This window comes from Mustela lutreola, chromosome 3, assembly GCF_030435805.1.
Source record: "Mustela lutreola isolate mMusLut2 chromosome 3, mMusLut2.pri, whole genome shotgun sequence".
Taxonomy (NCBI): domain Eukaryota; kingdom Metazoa; phylum Chordata; class Mammalia; order Carnivora; family Mustelidae; genus Mustela; species Mustela lutreola.
In genome coordinates, this window is record NC_081292.1 from 207,860,336 (window position 1) to 207,885,198 (window position 24,863).

Here is a 24,863-nt window from a genome sequence, read left to right on the forward strand (position 1 = left end):
GCTTCTTCAGTGGGCAAAACACTATGGTACAATTAAAACACTTAGGGGAAGAGAGCCTTTCAATAGTATAAAAGTTGTTTACTGGTGTTTCTACTATAAAGCTATTCTACAAATCAGAATGAAAAAGCAATTATACATGTGACCGTGATCAGAGACTACAGTCCAGACATTTCATCTAATGTGTGGCCGATGAGCTCCAGTATAATGGATTATGACTTAGTATTTTGTACACAGTTAGGACTTAGAGCAGAACTAAAAACAAACAAAAAAACATTACATATCCCAACTCAGGATGCTGTTCTCATCAATATCTGGGTTTAGATGAATCTGAAGGAAGTAGGTAAAGCTGTCAAATGTCTTCTCTTAAACCAATAGAAAAAATGTAAATTGGTAGAAATGGTATTTTTTTTTAAACTATGGGTTCCAATGTGAACTTCTCGTAAGTACGCAAGGACATTATCAACATTTAAGCACACCCCCATAAATATGCACACAGTCCATTTATTAAATAGGGGGAATTGAAAGAGACTTTCAAGCTAAAATGAATTTAAAGATAAACTGCATATGCAAATATGAAAGGTACACAAAACTGTAAAATAAATAATGAATCCAGGTGTCAACTAAACCTCCACAGAATTATGACTGCATAATTGGGACGGTCTGAGTGGGAAGACATTCCCCAAGGGCGAGACGCCTACTTTCTCTGACTCCATCCAGGACATCAAGAACTGCTAGACATACACTGGTGCTGACTCTACTTTATATTACAGCCTTTCTGACAGTCACCATCCTTATCACCTTTGGGGTTAACTTACTAAGACTTAATCTATTCAACACATTCTTCAACAACAATGTTTAAGTCACGGCTTTTACACATCAGTTCACCTATTTCAAGTTCTCTGTCCAAGGACCAGCTTCCTATTTTTATGATGAGAGAATGTTATACTACAATCCGAATCAACCACATAAGAGAGATTTTCTACTCTCTTGCTCATCTTTTAAACTTTACTTTAGAATTTATTAATTGCGTAAGTGTGCCTGAGCCAGCAAAAGTGACATTTTACTTCCCAAAATGACACATTTCCTGTTAAACAAAGTCGGTTTTATCAAATATTAAATCCACAATATTTTCCTTGGTTTGAGTTGAGCATTTGCTTTCCATTCGTCCAAAACCGTTGCAACCTCGCCAATAACTACACTGCTTAAACTTTCTTTATGACTGCGACGATTCTAAACTCTAACACAGAAGAATATTTATGCTAAACACACTTAAAATAGACAGTGAAATTTCAAGTAAAATAAACTGTATCCACATTTACTGGACCAAACATGTCTCCACATCTAGATTTTACTTCTATAAATTACACAAATACATTGTACATTCTTAAATAATGAATGCTTACAATATTAATTTGTAAGCTTTTCCACATAAAACAACTTACACAGGAATGTGAATGGATCAGTATTTCTATTACAGACTGCAACATTCTCTCAATTTCCTCCTTTGTGGCTGCTGTGTTATCTTCCTGGTTTCCGCAGACTATGTATCAGTCCTTATGCTTTGGCTATGAAATCTGTTTGAGCTGAATGAGGCAACGTTGGTTATTAAGGCTTATTTCTATGATGGAGCATTATCCTTAAATTGCCATTTCCAGAGAACAGCGGGAGAATCACAGCTATCTTGAATCTTCAGGCTCTGTTTTGATGACTTTCTTTTCTAACGGAAAAGCTGAGTGAGGGTAGTCTTTTAAAATCCCAAGACTCTCTGCATAAAAATGGAAACACAAAGTGTGTTGATACTTTAAATCAATGGATCACAAAAAACAAATTCCAACTTATGAAACCAAACCCCAATCTCCACAGCAAACAGTTTCAACTATTCATAATTCTGCAATTCCATATAGAAATTTCATGTTTATAGAGTTGCAATTAAAAGCTTGGATTCTGGGGGTGCCTGGATGACTCAGTTGTTAAGCTGGTGCCTTTGGCTCAGGTCACAATCCCAGGGTCTTGGGGTCGAGCCCCACATCGGGCTCTCTGCTCAACGGGAAGCCTGCTTCTCCCTCTCCCTTTCCCAGTGCCCCTGCTTGTGTTCCCTCTCTCGTTTTGTCTCTCTCTGTCAAATAAATAAATAAAATCCACCCCCACCACGACAAAAAAAAAAGAGCTTGGATTCTGGATTTAAATTCCATCTCCGCCAGTTACTAGCTATGTACATCTCCAGGCAACTCACATACCTCTCTAGACCTTAGTATCTTTCTTCTTCTATAAAATGGGGATAGTTATCTATATAGGGTGGCATGAGAGTTAAATTATAAAAGGCACAAAAATGCATACAGACCATATTTTTCTTTGATGATTAGTTCAACATTAAAAAAATATGTTAAAAAAAACTGGTCATGCATCTACAAAAAAAGTTACTAGTAAAATAGTTAATTACTATCAGTGAAAAAGAGACAGAAAACATCTTCCACATTTAAACACGGAACCTTAGGAAAAGTTCTGGCCACAAAACAGGAGGGTAGGAGAAACAAGATCAAGGAATGAAGGCCACCCCCATAAGGACCATTCCTTGGAGTTACGTGTGTGTAGTTACTGCAACCTCATGAGACACTACAAATGGCAAGAAAATGTAGTATCTACGTGAAGGACTAATGCTGGAAGATACATATCCACACGCACGTGTACACACACATGCACCCTTTGAAAAGGATTCTAGATGTGTAACCAAAACTAACAGCTAATCTGAAATTAGGCAGCTCAATTTATGAATCCGCTCTCTCTATGCAAAAGTAGATATTAAAATTAGCAAGAGTCTAGAAATAGTAGCTACCATTTACAGGATCCCTATCAGCGAGGCAATTTGTACGTGCTACCTTGTTTAATACTCTCACGTGCTACCTTGTTTAATACTCTCACCTACTCTATGCAGCAGAAATGATGTCTGTTTCACAGAAGAAGCAACAGCGTTCAAGTGACTCCTGATGCTACTGTAACTCCAAGATGGTATGATACCAGATCATACGGGAAGGAGGGAGAGCAGCCTTCCCGCCATGATCCCGAGACTTTCAAACGGTGCTGCTCTCTAATACTTTGTCTAACTCACTACTTCATGGGGAAAAATAGTCAAGCATCTAATACGGAACAGCTTATCCTTTTATGGAGTTCAGTTTAATTTTAAAATATAAATACCATCCCAAAATGCACCTGCAAGGTAAGTTTAGATTTTAGTATACAAGGTTTCCTTAGTTTGCAAGTAAACACGTAATCCATTGATTTCACAGGATGAAAGGCTGGAAAAGGCAGTTACGCAACTCAAATCAGCCACGTATTATCTGGTTTAAAATTCTGTATGACAGTTAATCAAAATAGTATCATCCTTCATGAGTTTTTCCCTGTCAATTCTTTGGAATACCATGTTCTAAAAATAAGTGGCCATTATTATGGCAATCTATTATTTCCAAAGGGAGAAAAACTGTAACAGTAATGACCCTATTTTTTGGCTGGGAATGGGGGAGAGAAGGAGTGGAGATAGTGGAAAGTAGGAAAACGGAATTTAACGATGTTTTATTCAAGTGTCACTCTCTCTAATCACATCCCATATTCTTACCTGATTGGGACTTTGCCTCACTGGAGTAAAGTCTACTCAGCTCTCCATCCACCACAAAATGATGGGGTTGTCTGTTCTGTAAATTAGGCATTCGAAGATTCAAAGGTCTTTCTCCTAAAGGAAAAGGAAAAAAAAAGTATGAATAATATTAAAAACATGCTATGTTTTTTCTTAAAAATGTATTTTTTGGGAAGATTTTATTTATTTGACAGAAAGAGACACAGCAAGAGAGAAAACACAAGCAGGGGGAGTGGGAGAGGGAGAAGCAGCCTTCCCGCCAAGCAGGGAGCCTGATGCAGGGCTCGATCCCAGGACCCTGGGATCATGACCTGGGCCAAGGACAGATGCTTAATGACTGAGCCACCCAGGCGCCCCAAAAATACATTTTCATGAATTCCCTGAACACTACTTAGGAAAGGAATAAGGAAAGCCAACAGGCACTGAAGAATTTAAATAATAGCTGAGAAATATTTTAAATAATAGTTTAGGAAGGAAAACGCAGCTCACGCTAGTTCCAAGGTTTACAATTCTGCCAGGACATTTTCCAGAGTGAAACATGAACCAAACAAAAGATTGAGATTTCCAGTAAGCACTCCAGCTCTGGCACAGAGTACGTTCCCTCTGTAAGGCATTTTCTTACCAGCGCACAGTTTACCAAGATGTGTCATTAACACATAATATAACGAGTGCTAGAGAAACAGAGACGGCTCCAACAACTGCCCATTACTGAACAGCAGAACCCGCGGCAAACCCAAGAAGACAGAAGTAGCACAGACAAGGTAAAAATGCTTAAAAGCCACATCACCTTCTGTCATACACCTAGACCCACACGCTTAGCAGACTGCCACCCCACGTGTCATTATCCTGACTCCACCAATTACGGTCATTCAGTCTCTCATTAATTTTGCTTTTGCTTCTTAAACTCTTAAGTTTTAACTGTCAAGGATGATTGGAGAGGTTAAACAAGACCTCAACTCAGCAGTTTCTGTAACATCTTTTAAAAGGAAGAATTCTCTTCTCCTACAGCACTCTGGTCTGCTGACATATTTTACTCTCCAGGTGGAGAATGCTTGTTAAGACAGTATTCTCACTTAGAAATCTTTTTTTTTCTTTTTTTTTTTTGACAATGGTAACCACTCACTAGAAAAGTATAGCAATATGTAAAACAAGAAGGTCCTACAAAATTACTGTTTTCTTCAAACACACATCACTATCTGAAACTCTGTGTCGTGTACTATACATCTGCCTCAACTGGAGAGTGAGCTGCGAGCCAGCAGGGACTTAACGCCACCGATGTGCCCGTGGTGCCCAGAAGTGCGCCCGGCACGCCGGAAGAGCCTATGAGCGCATGACAACGACGTGAGATTTCCTCGTGTGTCCATGCAACAAAAATGAAAAAAAATTTCAAATTGATAAAAATATTCATAAATCACAGCTCTCTAAACTTAAGAGTTTAAGAGAACCATTTCTAATGCACCACACCAAACAGTTTCATAGAGACCGTGGTCAATCTAAAGCTTGAAGAACACAAAACTTCAAGTCTCTCCATTCTTATACTATCTCTACACATCTCCGTACTCCTGTCCCAATGCTTGAGAAGCAGTTACCATATTGTCTTAGAAACCAGATGTTATAAATTTCATAGACAAATTTTTTTTGAAGTCCAAGAAAATATGAATATATGTGAGCTTTTAAAAACTGATAAATGTCTCCCATGGCATCAGGGACTTTGGGGAAAAGGATCTTTACTGTTTACATGTCCCATTCCCACTCACCCTATACAAAATACGGGTCAACTGCACGGGTCAGCTAGTTTAGGGATAATAAGGTAAAAAAACGAACATACAAACAAAATAAGCCCAAAACTTTTGCTAGTTAAATCTGCAGAATGAATCCTTTCCTTTTGTGAAAAAGAGACAATTTGAAGATGAAGTTTTATGGGGAACAAATAACAAAATCACTCTAAAATATCAGAATTTAAAAACAAGCCGACTTCTGCTGCTCTCTACAGCGCACACAGCCCCCGGCTCGCAGAGAGCAGGTCATCTAAGACCCACCTTGCCCATCCGAGGTGTCAGAAGCCGCGCCGTTCGGGCTGTGCTCCTCGGAGGCCTGCCTGTAGAGCCCCACCGAAAGCCTCCGCTCGGCGTGCTGCAGTCTCTCATAGCCAGCTGGGGTGCAAAGGAACTCCATCTGCTTTGCCATCACCTTTTCAGGCTGCTAGTAAGTAAAGCAAAAATAAAATCAGGAACTAAAACAGTCTACATTTTTTTTAATGGTTTAAAGATGCCAATTTCAGACTCCAGCAAATATATTTAGTATTCATTAAATTAGTTCACACTTCATGTGGTATACACGTTCCATAAATATGCTTAGATGTCTATATCATCATGTTAAAACATAAAATGTTGGATTCTGTGCAAGAGGGGGAAAAAGAAAAACCTTCCTGCTCGTCCTTTAAAGAGAATTCCATATTTCAGCTCAAAGGCAAAATAACCTTAGCTTTGTTTCCCGAAGTACTGAGTCCTTTAAAATATTTTTTAAAAAAGGAACCTCGGAGCAATAGCAACATCTGCTAGAAACACACAGGGTGAGATCTTGGCATTCTTATTTTAGGATCTGGCACTACGCATACTCTGATATGATGACAGCATGTTGGGGGAGAAAAGGTGTAAAATGGCTGTCTAGAAGGACAAGACAAACACCCCTCCCACCGAAATTAAACAATGCAAATTATGCAGGAAAAACATCAGTGCCAACGAGACTTTCCCCTTCACCATGGAATGAAACTGCAGTATTTCCCAACCAATCATAAAAAGACAACTTTAAAATACACAAGTAAAGGGCGTCTGGTGGCTCAGTGGGTTAAGCCTCTGCCTTCGGCTCAGGTCATGATCTCAGGGTCCTGGGATCGAGTCCCACATCGGGCTCTCTGCTGGGCAGGGAGCCTGCTTCCTCCTCTCTCTCTGCCTACGTGTGATCTCTCTCTGTCAAATAAATCAATAAAATCTTAAAAAAAAATACACAAGTAAATAGAAATTCTTCTCTGCCATGTGTTTTTTAAGTTCCTTCTTTACATATTACTGCTTTAAATTACTTATATGTGATATTCAAAGCAGTGCATTTGTGTTAATAGTCACAATGCAAACAGGAGTCACTGCTGTGCTACAGAGAAGGGTAGTACAAGGAAGCTGCTGTATAAATTAGTTCCAAAAAATCCTGATTCACAATAGTAAAAATCAATAAATGAAAAAATATTAACTCACAGAATAGGATAAAAGCTTATATGTGCATTTTTCTGAATGCACATAAACCAGATCAAAAGGAGCTTTAATTCATTTGAACTTATTACTAATTAATTGGGAAAGTTTCAGTAAGATTTCTAAAGAGGAAGTGTATTTTTCATTCTCTTAATAAAAAAAAACAAAACTTGGCACTACTGAATTTGACCAAGAGCAGCTGCCAGGCAGAAGATCAACAGGAATAAAACCTACAGTCCTTTCTAAAAGGTGGTATTTGCAGAGATGACTTTTTAAAACGCTAATTTAAGGATACAATGATGAAACAATAGCAAAAGCACCCAAAGATACATATTAAGGTAAGAATTTTTTCTCATCCATGAATCAAAATGACTTAAAAATAGCTACAATGCTGATGATTAATGTTTTCTTGAGAACTAGTCCTGTTCTATCTCAAAGTTCTGTAACACACAGCCCTAATCAACATGGCTTTCTTCCTGGTATCAAATTCCTCTACCTCTAGGTAGAGACTCTGTGTTTCTTCCTACAAAACTACAAAGAGTAGATTATCACTGTATCAGATTCTGCTCATAACCCAATCAAACTATGTAGTCACTGCTCTCTTGTTGACACAGCTGTGCATCAGCTGACTTTTCAGAAACAACCAGAAATAAATCCAGTCCTCAGAGGCTTAAAACTGAAGCTGGCTGAGCACCCATTTGTTTCTCAATCTACAGGTACTATTATGAAGCGTTTACTGGCGGTTTGCGTTACGTTACCTGCGAACCAAGGCCAGCAAGCTCTTCGCTCTTCGCTTTGGCCTGCTGGAAGAGCGTTTGCACAGAGTCCTGGAAATCTGGAAATCCATCCTATGGGTCAACAGTTAAGTCCTTTTTAGAATTTGTAATTAAAATACCAACAACTCAGAAAACAGAACAACAATGACAACCAAACACTTTAATCCTACTGCCCAAGTAACCATGATTAAGATTTTAATGTACAATACTTCCTTTCAGTCTTTTATGGTACAATTACCTTATTTCTACACTTGTTCCTTTACTAAAAATACAAACGAAAAAGATGGAATAAGAATTACACATCTTTTGCACATGCAGACTTCATGAGCATTAATAGGAATGGCTGTATAATGTTTCAGATAGCATTTCATCCAGTGGCTCAACTAGTAATAATCACTATTTTTATATCGGACATTTAGATTCTTATTTTTAGGTTGAAAAACACTGCAAAAATATTTTCACAGGAACAGCCCTTTCCATAGCTTAGGTTACCCAGTACAGTAGATTCCTAGTACAATTACTGCAAAGGGATGAACATTTTTATGAACATTTTTCATTCACTACTTCCCCCAAAGGCCTTTACTGGCTAATTAGACTGTAAGTTTTCCTTGCCAGCACTGGGTGTTGTTGTTTTCTTAATTTTTGCCAATTCATATTTTTGTATCGATATTCAAAATTTTTAAAATGTTATATACACTGTAACTATATACACTTTTATTTTGTAAATTTTCTATCACTGTAAGCTTCAGAAAGGCATTCTGCTTTAGAGATTTGACAAATACTCAAATATACCCTCTAGCTTTTCTAAAGCTTTACTTGTTTGCTTTGTTTCTAAAATCTCTCTAACCCATCAAGAATTTATTCTGGGGGCGCCTGGGTGGCTCAGTGGGTTAAGCCGCTGCCTTCGGCTCAGGTCATGATCTCAGGGTCCTGGGATCGAGCCCCGCGTCGGGCTCTCTGCTCGGCGGGGAGCCTGCTTTGCTCTCTCTCTCCCTCTCTGCCTGCCTCTCCATCTACTTGTGATTTCTCTCTGTAAAATAAATAAATAAAATCTTTAAAAAAAAAAAAAAAAAGAATTTATTCTGTTCTATGTACAACGTGAATAGTCTTCAAAGTGCTCTCCAATAACCCCAATCCGAATTTCTGAAGAATTCTGCTACGCCGAGTGGTCATTTCTCCTTCAGCATCTCACATGACAGGCAACAGGGATTTGAATTAGAACGACCTGCTCTGGAGGTTCCTGGGGGGCACAGTTCAGTAAGCAGCCGACTCTGATTTCAGCTCAGGTTGTGATCTCGGGGTCCTGGGATTGAGCCCCAAGTCAGGCTCCCTGCTCAGTAGGGAATGTGCTTCAGGTCCCTCTCTCTCTCCCTGTTCGCCCCACTGCTTGCTCTCACACTCTCTCTAAAATAAATCAATCTTCAAAGAAGGAGGAGGAGAAGAAATAAAAAAGGCCTGCACTCATGTTCCAATTCTACCACTTACCAGCTACGTAACACCAGAGAAATAACTCAACCCTTCCGAACGTTAGTTTCCTAATTGTTCATAATATTTTTATGAAAAATACAGGTAAGAGCACCTCTCTCTGAGGGTTGTTGTGAGTTGTGAGGATGTAGTCACTTAGCGCGTAATCACTGCCACGTAAGTACGTCAACACACACTAAGCTCCATGAAACAGCTTACTCAAGGCACCCTCCTCCTGCACAGCACATCAACTTAAATGAATTTCACTCAACTTTTTATTATGAAAGCCCAATCCATCCACTACTTTTTTCAGTTGTTTAGTGGTTTTTGCTCATTTAGTGCTTTACATGAAATTTATAACCACAAACATGACAACGTGATTTAAGTAAATTTACTATAAACTGAAGCATTCCTCACAGAAATGGTCACAACCTCTAAAATATTTCTCCCCTAGTTTCATGAACTATGTATTTGTAACAAAGGATAAATCATTAAAAACCAAAGTTCTTATTATAACCTAGAAGAGATGTAATAATAACACAATATTGTATCTGAAGTAAGGCATACTGATTCAGAAGTTTTTCCCCATCAGGGTCTTACTTCTCCACAGTGACTCTCATGTTCTCAAAGATTTCATCTACCAAAATCCATTTCTTAAGTAATTTGCCATTTTTAAATTCAAAGACGTGAATTAGAGTCAAGGGCAAATAAATTTGACATCTCCAGATAGTCTCATGTAGCTTTATGATGGGTCAACATACAATCGGCATTTGAGAAAGAAAGAGAACTCGAGCAAGCAGGGGGAGGCGCAGAGGGAGGAGATCCCCTGCTGAGCAAAGAGTCCAGCTCGGGGATCCCAGGACCCTGGAATCACAACCCCAACCAAAGGCAGACACCCAACCAATTGATCCTTCCAAATGCCCCCAATCAGCATTTTTTTAAAAAGATTTTATTTATTTGACAGAGACAGAGAGATCACAAGTAGGCAGAGAAGCAGGCAGAGAAAGAGGAGGAAGCAAGCTCCCTGCTGAGCAGAAGCCTCATGCAGGCCTTGATCCCAGGACTCTAAGACCATGACCTGAGCTGAAGGCAGAGGCTTAACCCACTGAGCCACCCAGGTGCCCCCCAATCAGCATTTTTAAAGCATTGAAAATAGCTACCTTTCTAGGCACCCCCAGACCGAGGACTCAGAGGAACGTATGGCATACAATCGTTAACTGAGCTAGAATGAACGTTATACAAATGGATGCAATTTAAATCTAAGCGAAAAGTACACTTGCGTCGTCATTCGATTTTTCTCTAAGAACTTATTCAGACCTAAATCTAGCTTCCTCTTAGCAGTCTCTCCTTTGAGTGAAGAGCACTCATCTGTCAGGGTTGGTCAGTGAGTTCAACAGGGGCAGCTAGGAGAAGACCTGGGAAACGAGAAGCTATCATTTTCCAGGTGATGACCACGTGCCCTGGTTCCCCACCGCGTTGCGCATTTCACGTGTGTCCACCTAATTTAACCCCCAGCACAGATGCCCGCAGGCTCCTCTCATGTCACGGCTGGACAGTGGCTCGAAGCCTCTGCTCCTGTTCAGCATTTCTAAGGCGCACGGCAGTCAACGCAGGCACAGCTCTCACAGCGCGCATTCCCCCAGCCGACCCGGCCTGCCTCCGCGATCTACACGTTCAAAACCCCATCCTACTACCGACTGACTGCGATACTGCACAGACTGTTTCTTCTTTGTGCGTCTACTCAGCTAACTGCAGAACCATTTTAAGGAACAAAAACTCATCAAGAACACTTAGCACAGTGCTTGGCACATAGATATTACCCAATTAAAGGTCTGCTACTGATATTTATTAAGTTCCCTTTTCAAGCTCCCAGAGTAATCACAGTAAAACAGATAGCAGGCTACAAGTGACTTACTGCATGTCTATGGTACAGGGGAATTAAGATAAATTGGGGGGAAATTTACACAGTCTAAACATCTTAGAGATTACTTACATAGTATAAGATATCTTGGGTATTTAACACTAAAACCAGCAAGAAAATATTGAACATATTGGTAGGGAATGGTTTTAGTGGAAAGAGCAACAGAAATCTGGAAATACTTGTTTATTCATTCATCAAAAATTTCTCGTGTGACCAATAGGTTCTAGATTCTGTACTCAATGCTGGGGATTCGATGACTCTTGCCTCCTGACAAGTAGTCTAGAGGAAGAAAAGGACAAAAAGATCCAGAGCAGAGAGGAGGCCAGCGTGAGGGAAGCCTTCTGAGGGCATGATACTAGGCCTCGACCTGAAAGAAGAGAATTCTCCGGGAAAGAGAGCAGCTTGTATAGAAGCCTAGAGGTGGCAAGAAAGGGTCGGCATCCCTCAGAAGCTGGAGAACTCCGGCTCCCAGGGGAAATCACACTGAGAAAGAGGCCACGGTGAGAGAAACTGGACACGCAGGCCCAAATTCTGTGAGACTTTGTGAGCCATGTTAAGAATTGTCGATTTTATCTTAAATTCAAAGAGAAGCCACTGCAGGTCTTGGGGAAGAAACAAACCAATCTGTGTTCCTGAAAGCTCCGTCTGAACGTGTGGGAGACAATGTATAGTTTGAGCTTCTCAGGAAGCCCTGGGTGGGGCGTGCCCAGGCCAGAACCTCCAGGACTCCCGTGCTGTTTCTGAAGGACCTTACAGAAGAGCGAGCGATCTAGTCTTCTCGTGCTAAGAATTCGATGTGTGACCCCAGGCAGGGCAGTTAACCTCATGATTTCCAGTGTTCCCAATTTTTAAGTGGAAATTATACCACCTGCTATAGCCACCCAATGAAGAGTCGTGGGGGTTAAATGCAGTAACGCAAACGGCACTCTCGGGGAAGCGCCCGTCGCTACACAAACGCGGGGTGGCACGTGTTCGGGTGTCAGGACGCTTAACCAGGAGAAAGCGACAAAGCTGGAAGGGGGGCTGCAAACTCTGCATGTGGCAGTTTCTGGGAAACGGACACTGCTCCTTCACGGACGGAGAGAGGCAAAGACATGGATTCAGGAACGTACACCTCGCCAAGCAGGCAGCGATCTCGAGAGACTGGGTGCGAGTCACTCTGACTCCCTCGCAGTCTCTGACGGTTCCCCACGGGCCAACTACAAGGCTCAGCAGCCGTCACTCCACGACCTACGTCTGCAGGGACCCAAAATACGTGGCTTAGATAGAAAAGAAAGAACATTCCCCAGAAACGGGTCTCTTTCACGAGACGTTTGGTGCAGGACTTCTGTTGCACGTCTCTCAAGCTTTTTTCCCCCAAGCAGCAGCTGGACCACACTACGAGCCACTCATCCACAAGGTCGTCTTCATGTGACCTTCATGTCACAGCTACCGCCACTAATCACAGGCTCCCTCGCTGCTGAGCACGGAGAAAACAAGACCCGGGGTGGGATGCTGTTCGTGACCTCGGACTCTCCTCCCGCTGGGGCCACCCCCACCCCTCCCCAACCTCGCCCCCGAATACCACAAGCTGCTTTACAGCCGCTGCTTAGCTTCAGAACCGCTTGTTGCCACAGATGTTCTCCGCCTCACACGTGCATTTTCCTTTTTTCTTTTTTTACTCACACTTTCTATATGAATAGCAGATTGTAATGCTTCTTGTTTTCTGATCCAAAGGGGAAGAGTCTACATCAAATTAGACCAGCTTGCCTTCAACAACCTCAGTGAACGCGTAGGTGGATGTTCTGACCCTCTTCCCTCCCCTGCCTCCCTCTCCCACCCCTACCCCGCTGGAACTGCTCGCAGATGTTTCCTCCAAGTCTTTCAAGATCCGATTCTCTGACTTTCTGGTCTCTATTAACAAACTGCATTTCTTTCATCCAGCTCTCTCTGATTGCTTTGCACTCCCAGCCCACACAGGATCAAGAATGCTGTCCCCCCATCCCTCTGCCGGGTCTCCAGCGAGTTCGGAGAGCGAAGAGAAGCTACAGAGGAGATCTGAGCAGCACCAGCCCCTGCACTCAGCTCCCATGGCCGGTTCCCTTACATATTCTGTCTTCCAAGATCTCACTTACTACAAACACGGGAGGGGGTGACGGGATCTGTTCATGTAACGTTATGTTCTTCATGAAAAAGAAAGGCTGTCCACTGAATCCATTTTTAATTATTATTTTTAAAAGACAGGAGTGCCAGGCCTTTGGGTGGTAGTGTTTCATCTTTAACTCATTGTCAATCTTTCTGCAATATACTGTCATTATTATGACAGAACAAAATTAAACTAATTTTTCTTGATTTACTATTTATCTTCCCAACACCATGCTTCTCCTCATTCCAAATAATCAGTTTATCAAATGGCAATGCCTTACATTTAGATATATTTTGTAATTTATATTGTTAAATTTCCCACTCAAAACTTAACAATTGCTTGGACATGCCTCCTTGAAACAGAAATGGAAACTGCCCCCTTTCCCTCTTCTTTTAGAGGCTACACTTCTGCAAACACTCGGCCTTCGTACCCTCCTAGCAGGAGCAAAGGTGTAAGGCCAATAGCGTTTCTCACACCGAATGTGCGGTGTGAATGCTCGTCAGCACGCGGGAAGGTAGCCTGCAGGCCTGGCTCTGCTACTAGAGAGAAATGTGGCAGCTTGAGCAAGTCACAGAGACTCTCTGGGTGTCTCTTTGGCTATAAACGGAAATCCTAAAGCATCCACATCAAGATAAACAAGAAGGTTTGTGATAACGAATTTCAAATGCCTCGCAGGGACAGGCATTGATAGAGTCAATAAAAAAGTTACTTTTTTGCACGTGTCCCAGAGCTAGATCTGAGGTCTCCGATGGGAAAGAACAAAAACAAAAACATAATTCGTCTCCATTCACCTGAAAGTGGATCCACACAAAGGACTGTATTCCAGGTGGACAAGCCACTCATCGGGTCCAGACCGGAGGTCCACTCCCAAACCTCGCCTGCCAACACACAGGGCTGAAGGGGCGCCTTCCCTAGAGGCGCCATTCCAGGCGGTGGGTTCCCCTACAGCCTTCCTAAGCCAGGAGGCTTTTTCCTCTGTGTCTACTTCATTATTCTCAAATTATAGAGTACAAAACCTCTCTGTTACTTGATGTCCGACATTCCCTACAGGAAGGGGGTTATGCTGAGCACCCACCGCGATGCTGGGCGGTAGGACACAGCCGCCACAGAACCAAGAGCGATCAAAGAATAGCTAGCTGTCCTTAAAGGGGGACAGCCCACTACACAGTAAGAGGAAAAAGTCAGACAAGGATTTTAAAACCTATACCCAACACTCCATGAACAAACCAGGAAATCACAGCATTTGGCGAAAAGAAAACACCTTCCCAAGTCTGAACAAAGTGCTGGTCTTGTGAGAGTCCTGACGCACAGCCGTGCAAGGAAATGTTTTCTTCCCTTCCATGCCCATTTTTTTTATCTCGTTTCTATTTTATCTACTGGACATTACATTTTTTTTTGTACACTGTAAAAATTATCTTTCTGAGATAAAAAAAAAAGTCAGCAATTTGGCATGTATGCTAATTGGTTATTGTCAAGGGTTTTAGGAAAATGAAAATGAAAGAAAAAATTCTCATTAGCTTGGGTCTAGTAATCTGCTATAATTTATAACGTGCTAAGCTTATCTTTATAGTATTTTCTTTTAATAGAAAATTAGTAATTCAAAAGAAATAAGAAAGAGTATGTTCAAAGAATTCTAAAATCTTTCCAGTTTTACCGTTGAAGTCCTTGGTGTCAGTCATAAATTCTACAAATTGGTCTCACTGTTCTTCTAACCATGCACAGTATTCTCTTACCCCCTCTTTGCCCACACTAGTCTACCTCTGTAATGCCCCTCCACCTGACACCGACCTTCGAAAACCCTTTCTTCTAAAACCCAGCTCACACCATGTCTCCCGTCACTGATGGCTGCGTACAAAACAGGTGTAACAGCGCACGGATACTCGATGAAATGTCATAAGGGAGTGCAGCCCACAGAACACTAACTACCTCAGTGTCGGCTTCTGGAATCGCGTGAGTAGCACTGGAATCTCAAATCTGAGTTAGAGTACGTAAGAGAACCGAGACAAGGACTGGTGCCAATACTGTGTGTTTTGCAAAGGATTACCCTGATCCATGTGTCGGTACACCCAGGCAGAAAACACACGCTCTCGGGAGAGAGACTGTTGCCCTGCGGTCCAGAAGTGCTTTTAAAAAACAAAGCAAAAACGAAATTTAAACAGGCCAGCAGAATAGGCAAACTACTGTCCCAGCTAAAAAGCTCAGGTCCCTCTTTATTTCTGGGAAACAAAATCAAGAGTTTAGTGCCAATAACAGCATTTAAAGTGGCCTGGGCTGCTAAGTCACTTGTCTTATTTAGGAAGGGTTAGAACTATTATTCCCAGAAGAAGGAAACACCGATTATCTTAATTCTAAGTCCAGAACTGTTCAAGCGGCTCTGGGAATGTTAGTAAGACAGTCAACTAACCAAACAGAACGATCGTTCAGTAGCTCTAGTGGGACGTATTTGAAGGAACAGAAGGTTACGTCTAATGCTATGACCCAACACTCTGAGCTACTAAAAAGAAACTCAAAACCCTGTGCTGGATACAAAAAACACTGCTTAAATTTCCGATAAGGGCCACCAAGGAGGTCAGAAGACTCATTAATACAGCTGAACGAGAAACAGTGACAGCTCAAACAGCCGGTGATACTCATGATCGCAGATGTACAACAGTGATCTCTGAACACAGACAAAAAAGGAAAGGAGGGCTTCAGTGTGAGAAGAGCCCGAGTGAGGATTACACGGAGGGCCAACGGTGAGAAAGAGAGGCAGACAGGATTTCTAGCCCAGCGGCTGACTACTCTTCCTGGCCCCTTGGGCAGGTTTTGAACCTTCTTTCCTCTAACTCCTCTGACAGCACATGCTTCTTCGCAGTCTCTGTAGTCACCTGATTTCCTGTTCAGTGGCAGAGTCACTGTATCTACAGGGATCCTCTCTTGTCCGTTACCTTGGGATACAACAGGATAAAACCATGTCATCACGAGTTAGATTATCTTCTAATGGCCTTTTTGGTAATTCCGGCCATTTTTTTGGCATTGTATCTGAGACTAACTGGTCTTAAGCATTACTCAAGAGCTAACAGTGATGCTGATTACAAATACAAGCACAACTTTTAAAAGTGAGGCCTTTTTTGGACAAAATTCTTCTCTTCTTTGAGAACCACTGCTTTAGGATAAAGTTTTTAAGAAGTCAAAGATGCTTAGCCATAGCCACTCATTATCTCAACTCACTGATTTTATTAAGTGCTTATTAAGTGTAAGGCACTATTATCAAATCCGAGTACAAAGCAGTGGACAGACAGGTAAGAGCTATATTCTCATCCAATGGGCCAGATTGATAACAAAAACAAATACATCATAGTTTCAGATGCCGGCGAGTGCTTTGAAAACCTACAAAACAAAGCAGGAGAAAGAGACTAAATGCGACTGAGGTAAAGGTGCCCTTTCAGAAAGGGAGGCAAGAAGTCAGAGGCAGCTCGGCTGTGAGCTGAGGCCCCATGAAGAGCTGCAGAACGGTCTGCGCCGGGGAACAAGCAGCGAGTGCTGAGGCAGGATGAGCTCGACCTGTTCTAGCACCGAAGAGTGGGTCAGTTTAGTAGGGACACAGTAAGAATGGGGAAGTATGGCAGCAGATGAGGTCAGACACGCAGATAGAGTCAGATCACGTAGGGTCTTACATGTCTCCACGAGTGTAGATTTTATTCTAGGCACAGGAGAAAGCCACTGGAAAGATTTAAGTGAGAAAGTGAGAAAGGGAAACATGTTTAAAAGGTAACTGTGGGGACGCCTGGGTGGCTCAGCTGGTTAAGCATCTACCTTTGGCTCAGGTCATGATCCCAGGGTCCTGGGATCGAGTCCCTCGTGGGACTCCCTCTCAGGAGGGAGTCTGCTTGCCCTCTGCCCACCCAACCCCACTCGCGTGCATGTGTACACATACTCTCTCTCAAAAATAAAAATAAGAGAAAAAAAGGTAACTGTAGCTTTGGTGTAACTGAAAGACTATAGACAAACAGACGCTTTGTTAAAATAATGAGAAGAATTTAGGGTAATCTAACACAGCTTATTTGCTTTAACTTGAAATGAACGGATGTCGAAGGGAGTACAAGCCCTCATCCCCTGCCCAAGAAAAAAAAGGAAGGATCTCTTAGACTTCAAATTTCTATTCTGCTGAAGACCGGCCTTTAAAAAAACATTCAATCCAAATTAATGAACAGTAGTTTTGAAACTATTCTATAGTTCTGATAGTCCTAAGAAAAGGATATATTTTTTCTTGCTCAACTCCCACCTTACCTCTTGCAGACCTAAAATCAGAAGGACAACCTCGGGGCTCCTGGGTGGCTTGGTCAGTTAAAGCATCAGACTCTTGATTCTGGGGCCGGTCATGATCTCAGGGTCCTGGGACTGAGCCCTTCGTCAGGCTCGTAGCTCAGTGGGGAGTCTACTTCCTCCCTCTCCATCTGCCTCCCTCCCCCTGCTCATTCTCTCTCGCTCTCAAATAAATAAATCTTAAAAAAAAAGAAATAAGAAGAAAAAGGACAGCCTCAACCATGATCCTCTAAAAGAGGCTTGATTATAGGAAAGTCTCCATTACTTGGAAATACTAAATTGTCATTTATTTCTCTCAGATCATTAATATAAACAACATTTAGCTCCTCTAAATTTGTACTTGGAAAGATGACTAATGATATAAATAAGATTATTTAAAAAATCATTTAATGAGTAGAGTTTTTAAATCTCTAAGAAACACCTATTGACAAATCAACCTGTGATAAATTGACTGGAAATCAATCTCATTATTGTTGCTTCCTTCTAAGAATTTCTTCAGTATTCTAGTTTGAATCAGATACTTCAAAGCAACAAAATTCTATATTGTCTTAAAGATTCTACAATTCATTCACATTTTTTATTTATGGAACGCCCTTTTTTTTCAGTTTGAACTAGTAAACATTATTAGCATAAGAAAAATTAATGCATAATCTTACCTCCACTTTAATTCTCTTCGGGGATAATTCATCTCTTTCTCCACATTTTGACCTGAATAAAATGGGAGGGAGAAAAACTTGAGAAGGTAACAAATTTTATTCTAAAGACATCTCAATCTATAAACGTCCACCAAAACATACACCCCCAAAACCCTTACACCAGAAGTAAGACATTCATATTACAGACATAACAAAAAAGACTTTTCGTCACTTCTAAATTAACATCAGGGAAGTATGCAGACACAATTATATTATACATTTTAAAAGGCCACTACCTAAAAACTTCCCCACAAAGAAAGTACTCAATAAATATGTAATGATTATCAAATAATGCAAAAGGCAAAAAAAAATCAAGCAGGATTATACCACATGATATCTTCCTACAGACCAGCAGGAACACTTCAGGATAAAAGGCCCAAAGTGGCCATTTAAGATGAATGCTTAAGGCTACATAAGATTAAAATGCACCTATTGTCTATCTATTGAAACTACAGATGCATTTTCCCTCAACCTAGAGATCCCTCTGCTGGCACTCTATCCCAAGGGTACCTACAGATACATGAAACTGCCAATTAAACTGTAATAAGCCATCAATTACAAGTTATCCTTCAAAGTAAAAGATGTTAAAATGTGAAAAGTACATTTCAGAATCAACAAAATATGTATGTCATTATTTATGATGATGATATTTATAATGATAACAGGCTAGAAACAACTCAAGTATCCATCAGTAGGGCTGGGTAAATAAATCATAGTGGGGCACTGGGGTGGCTCGGTCGGTTAAGTGTCTGCCTTTAGCTCAGGTCATGGTCCTGGGATCATGCAACTGAGCCCAGCATCAGGCTCCCTGCACAACAGGGAGTCTGCTTCTCCTTCTGCCCACCCCCTGCTCGTGCACCTGTGCGCTCTCTCTTTTGCGAATAAATAATCTTTAAAAAAAATCATAGTACATATACACAATGCAATACCATGGCGCTTTAAAAAATAATGAAGAAGATGTGTACATACTACCATAATGAGATTGCCGAGACATGTTAAAAACAAAATACAGAATAATACAGATACATACTACCTACTGTTTTTTGGTAAAAATGAGAAAATATATATCGTTGCAAGTACATTAACACAGACTGGAAAGATGAAAGATGAAAAAGAAACTAATAAAATGACTTCTTTGAGAAGAGGAAGAAGTTAAGGAAGACCAGAATGGGAATGTAACTTTTTATATTACATATTCACATGGTTTTAGCTTCTAAATTATGCAAGCATGTTATATATTTAACTTAAAAAGTATATAAATGGAACTACAACAAGAAACAGCTAAAAATTGTGGAAAGCAATTGCCTCTGGGTGTGGTATCCTGAGGGGGCAGGGAAACTGGTGAGTTTCAGTACAAGCCCCATGTACCGTAAATCTTAAAGCATGTACATGTATCACCTTGATTAAATTATGTAAATAAAGAAGTCAGAAAATTTTGTGTAATACAATGAAAAAAATTTAAAAATCACTAAATCAGCTCTTAATCATCCAACTTAAAAAAATCTTATAATTCTACAATATTGCTGATATATATTCTTAGCCTGTTCACTTAGTCTAATAACTTCACTTTGTGTCTATGTGGGCTCTTAAGGCATAGCAAAGGAAACTGCTATGAGTTTGGGGCCAGAATGACAGTAAATGCCTCAACAGTGACTTTTCAAATGTGAACAGGTATGAGGGTAATCTGGGACCCTTGTGAAAATTTGGATTCCAAGACTCCATCCCCCAAAACTGTGATTAATTAGGGCCAGGAAGGGTGCTCAGGATGTGGTTTTTCAACACACGCTGAATCACGCTAACGCCAGGAGGTCATCTGCATCTCCTCAGAGAAGCAGCAGCACACACAACTCATGGTGAACTAGAAATGCACGTGCGACAAGAGAACAAAACAGACGGAAAGATGAAAAAGAAACTAATAAAATGACTTCTATTGAGGAAGTCAATAGATTTAGGATTCAAATGAAGACGAGATGAACAATAAGACGTGTTTGTATTACATTTTAGAACCACCACTGCTTTCAACATATAAGTTTTTTACTTCAAATATTCCATATTCCACTTCTTATTTGCAACACACGTCCATATTCCATGTAATCTGGCATCTTCCAATGTTCCTTTAAGTACTGGCCAATGGAGTCTCTTCATCCATTCAACTAATCTCATTGGATTGGAAACACCTTGCCAAAGGAACCACTTGGCTTCTACCAAGAGTTCAACAAGTTCACACGGTTAGTGAGTATACAAGTAAGTCTATACATACTAACTACATCTCATCATCACACTCAAAACCAAAGCATCTGTGTGAGAAGAATGTTAAAACCACTATCAGAACAATGCTATAGTGCTACGGAACTGTCTTTCAAAAGAAAGACAAAAGGAGAATTAAACAAAACCACCTTATCAGTGTTTTGAATAGTCACTTCACTCTTTAATTTTATAGAACCACAGTCACATTACACTTCTACTTTTTAAAAAAATGCTTATAGTCTATCAGTGGGTAATGCTGTCCGTTCTACCTCTACCAAGCAACGCAAAAATATTGCCTGCCAATTAGACACTTACTTAGTGGTTCTGTAGGTATATTTGTAGGTGACTTCTCGAGAAATCTGCCTGGCCAGAGCAAACAGTTCATCTCTTCTCGTCAGCAGCGCATTATCCTTTACACAGAGCTGTGCAGCCGCTTCGTTAACAGTGAGCTGTGTGTCCAAACAAAGTTTAAAAATTATAAACATCTGTATTTAATCAATTAAGAAAATGTTTCACTTAAGGATAAAAAATGTCACATTGTATAATGAGATCATAGTTTATAAAAATCAGGATGGGTCTTTATTAGTCCTAAGGCCTAATTTCAGAAGAAAATCACATCACCTACCATCTCTCAGAACTCAAATTAATCAAAATAGTCACCCTGGTTTATGTATTTATATACTTAATTTTTGTTTAGGTATGGATTTATAGAAAATAAGCAAAATAAAACAACAAATTCTGTATCTCGTTTTTATGAAAAGCCAAGGATTTGATATGACTTGTTGATACTAGTTCTCTAACTAAAAGTGAGTATTTGCGGTCTGACAGGTATTTTTTTTTCAGTGTGAACTGATATGAAACTTCTTAGGAAGGAATAAGAGTTAGATGATTTGAGTTAAATATTTATCAAATTACTATAGTCATAAAACAGAGTTACCACAGATTAGGGCCATACAGGAAAATCAAGGTCTTGGGAGTCACTAAATCTCTAAAATTCATCTAATTCCACTCTTTTATCTATGTGTTAAATAATGTCAATACAGAAATGCTACTTGACAAAAGAACTGTATTGAAACTTAAAATAGCAATGTTATCCAAATTGAAAATCTGTTAATTGTTTAATTAGAAAAGGCTTTTTCACGTAATTTTGCAATTTAAATAGATGTAGGGAATTGCCATGCAGTATATCAAACTTTTTCAAAAAGCAAGAAACACACTCGTTGCAGGCATGACTGACAGCAAACAGAGTGATGACAGACAGACCTGAGGTGAGTCCTGCGGCATCACTTACCATCTGTGTGACTCTGGGCGTCTAAAAACTTCTCAGAGCCTCAGCGTTCTCAGAGGCAAAAATAGGATAATCAAAACGGTAACTACCCCAAGTGGCTAACAAGAAGAAAATGAGACACACCTGGCACAAGGTTGTTCTTAGTATTAGTTCTTGTTTTCCTTTCATAAAAAAACAGGCATTACTTCCTTCCTACCCGGGCATCCCATTCTGTTCACAAAAATGTTCTATATTTAAAATTTTCAAAAATACAGAGAAGCAACAGAAGAAATTCAGCCTTCATTCTATTAAGGCAATGCAGAGTGCAAACCTTCCATCTATTAATATTTTATTTTTTTTAAGATTTTATTTATTTATTCATAAGACACACAGAGAATCAGAGGCAGAGGGAGAAGCAGGCTTCCTGCAGAGTCTGGAGCCCAATGTGGGACTTGATCCCAAGATCCTAGGGCCTAAAGCTGAACGGAAGGCACATGACTGACCAAATGAGTCAGCCGGCACCCACATCTATTAATATTTTAATGTATATTATTCTAATATCTGTGAACATACAAACATGCATGTGAATATAGATTTGTAACTGCCTTTTTTCACTTATGTATGCTGTATTTTTTACTTCTATCATGTTGTTAGGCAGAAACTTCGTTTATTTATGTCAGCATCTGGCATGGGCTGGCTACTCAACAAGTACCTGTTGGCTGATAAATGAGTAAATACTCTTTACGATGTCATTTTTACTACACCGACATATAATATTCCATTGTAGAGAAGAGCAATATATTATTTAAACCAACCTCACTCTGAACATGAAACTTTTCATGTATGTTTTCACGTATTACAAGGTAAGCTGCAAAGAATGTTCTTAACTATGTATCTTGGCACACATATTCAATTGTTTTCTTAGAATAAACTCCTAAGAATAAATTTGTCAGGTCACAGACTATACTAAACTTTACAAGATTTATAGATTTCCCCAAATTACTCTCCAGGAAAACTGCTCCAAATCATAATACTACCAACAATTACATGAAGATCCATTATCCAGAATCAACCAATACTGGTTATTTTATTTTAAAAGCTTTACCAATTTGATGTATTTTCCGTATCATTTGGTTGTAATTAACATTCCTTTGACTATAAAACTGAACCTTTTTTCTTATGAAGTATTTTAAAATTTGCTTACTCATGGCAGTTGCCTGTTTCTTCTACTGCACTATTTGGTTTCTTAGGGACTTCAGGAATTCTTTATGCATTAAGAGCATTAACTCTTCATATGCAGTGGCTTTTCTTTTTCATACCTTATCATTAGCCTTATGGTTTTTGTCTTGGGTGCCATGCATAGAAACTCCCTTCTCACCCTAAAACATGAATGGTTTCCTGTAATTTGGCATAACAGTTTTATTTTTTCCACTTAACTACTAAACCATTTAGAATGTGTTATGGTGTATGATATAAATCACGTATTTAACATTCCCCTCCCCAGATTTCTACCTATAATTTACATTGTCTAATTCTCAAATAATTTTGCTATGGACAAGGTCATACACCCAGGCCTCCTATTTTAAACCCACAACTGAAAATGAGAGCATAATAGGAACAATGTGTTTTCAATCTTCTCCCCTTTTCCTAAAGAATCATCAACAGATCAATTTCTTCGCTAAGTGCCTTTTTTAAAAATTTACCTACTTATTTTTATTTATTTATTTTTATTAACATATAATGTATTATTTGCCGCAGAGGTACAGGTCTGTGAATCGTCAAGCTTATACACTTCACAGCACTCACCATAGCACATGCCCTCTTCAGTGTCCATCACCCCAACCACCCTCTCCCTCCCCCGCCCCAACCCTCAGTTTGTTTTGTGAGATTAAGAGTCTCTTATGGTTTGTCTCCCTCCCAATCCCATCTTATTTCCTTTATTCCTTTCCTACCCCTCCAACCCCCCACGTTGCCTCTCAACTTCCTCATATCAGGGAGATCATATGGTAATTGTCTTTCTCTGACTGACTTATCTCGCTAGCTAGCGCTTAAGTGCTTCTGAAAGGTACAATGTAACTGGAGCTAAAAGTGAAATATAAAGAATGATTTCCTAAATAAATTAACTTCAATTTTGGAAAAGCAGTAGCTACAATGACCTTGAAGACCTTCTTCAAGGTACCCTTTTAGGTAGCCCTTTCTTTCTTGCATTCGTACCCTAAATTAGTTAGGGAGAGCTTTGGATTGTTATGAGGTGTTTTAACTGACATTTCAGAGGTACCACCTTATGCACAACCACAGAAAATAACCTTTAACATCAACTGAAAATAGCGTTCTAGTATTCCATCATCCTACCAGAAACCAAAAACACAAATGTAGTATATTCTCTGTTACTGAATTCAGGCTTCCAGAGATCAAAAAAGTTGACTGAGCTCTCCAAGACCTTAGGGAAACTAACTGAAACTGTAGAAATAACTATCGCTCACCCCAAGTTGTACTAAGAAGCTGATTCATCAGGGATCCCCTCAAAAATTGCATTTTCTGTTGGTGTTTTCTGTATTTCATGCTCCTAATTGTTAATAATTAAATCAGTAAATATTATGATGTATTTTAAAAAATTATATAAATACTCTGTTAGTCACTGTAGTACCATACTAGCTTTTTTAAAAATTCCAAGTTTCCAGGGGCACATGGCTGGCTCAGTTGGTGGAGCGTGTGACTCTTGATCCCAGGGTCCTGAGTTTGAGCCCCACACAGGATGTGGGAGCCCGCTTAAAATTATTAAAGAAAAAAAAAAGAAGAAGTAGTAGTAAAAATTCTAAGTCTCTAGTTTTTTTAAATAGGCATCACACCCAGTGTAGAGCTCAAGGTGGGGCTTAAACTCAGGACCCTGAGATCAAGATCTGAGCTGAGATCAAGAGTCAGATATTTAACCAACTGAGACACCCAGGCGACCCTATGTTTCTAGTTTCATTAAAAATATAAAATAGATATTCTCTCTAATTGGTTTACTTCCTCCAATTCCTCTTTTTTGTGGCTAAAAATGTCAAAAGTCCATTCATATTTTTATGTTAACTATTCCTTAAAGTTAGCTTCCTATCATTTGTAACTAGACCTAAAGTTTTCTTTTCTGGTAGTTAAAATTATAATCTTTAACAATCAAATGACTGTGACTTTCCATTTTGTATTGTTAGCA

At 39.9% G+C, this 24,863-nt stretch overlaps 1 protein-coding gene across 4 annotated transcripts in view; it reads right to left on the bottom strand.

Moving 5' to 3' along the window:
* Positions 1 to 991: 991 nt before the first annotated feature.
* NAB1 (NGFI-A binding protein 1) overlaps positions 992 to 24,863 on the bottom strand; it is a 42,798-nt gene continuing 18,926 nt past the window's right edge. For 3 of the 4 annotated variants that reach the window (XM_059168572.1, XM_059168574.1, XM_059168573.1), the window contains 6 exons: positions 20,719 to 20,852; positions 18,118 to 18,169; positions 7,629 to 7,718; positions 5,668 to 5,830; positions 3,611 to 3,724; positions 992 to 1,765 (listed from right to left, as the gene is read on the bottom strand). In XM_059168572.1, coding sequence (XP_059024555.1) covers positions 1,677 to 1,765; positions 3,611 to 3,724; positions 5,668 to 5,830; positions 7,629 to 7,718; positions 18,118 to 18,169; positions 20,719 to 20,852 — 642 coding nt within the window. In that variant the 3' untranslated portion in view covers positions 992 to 1,676. The remainder of the gene's footprint in view (positions 1,766 to 3,610; positions 3,725 to 5,667; positions 5,831 to 7,628; positions 7,719 to 18,117; positions 18,170 to 20,718; positions 20,853 to 24,863) is intronic. The other variant, XM_059168571.1, reaches the window with a different exon arrangement.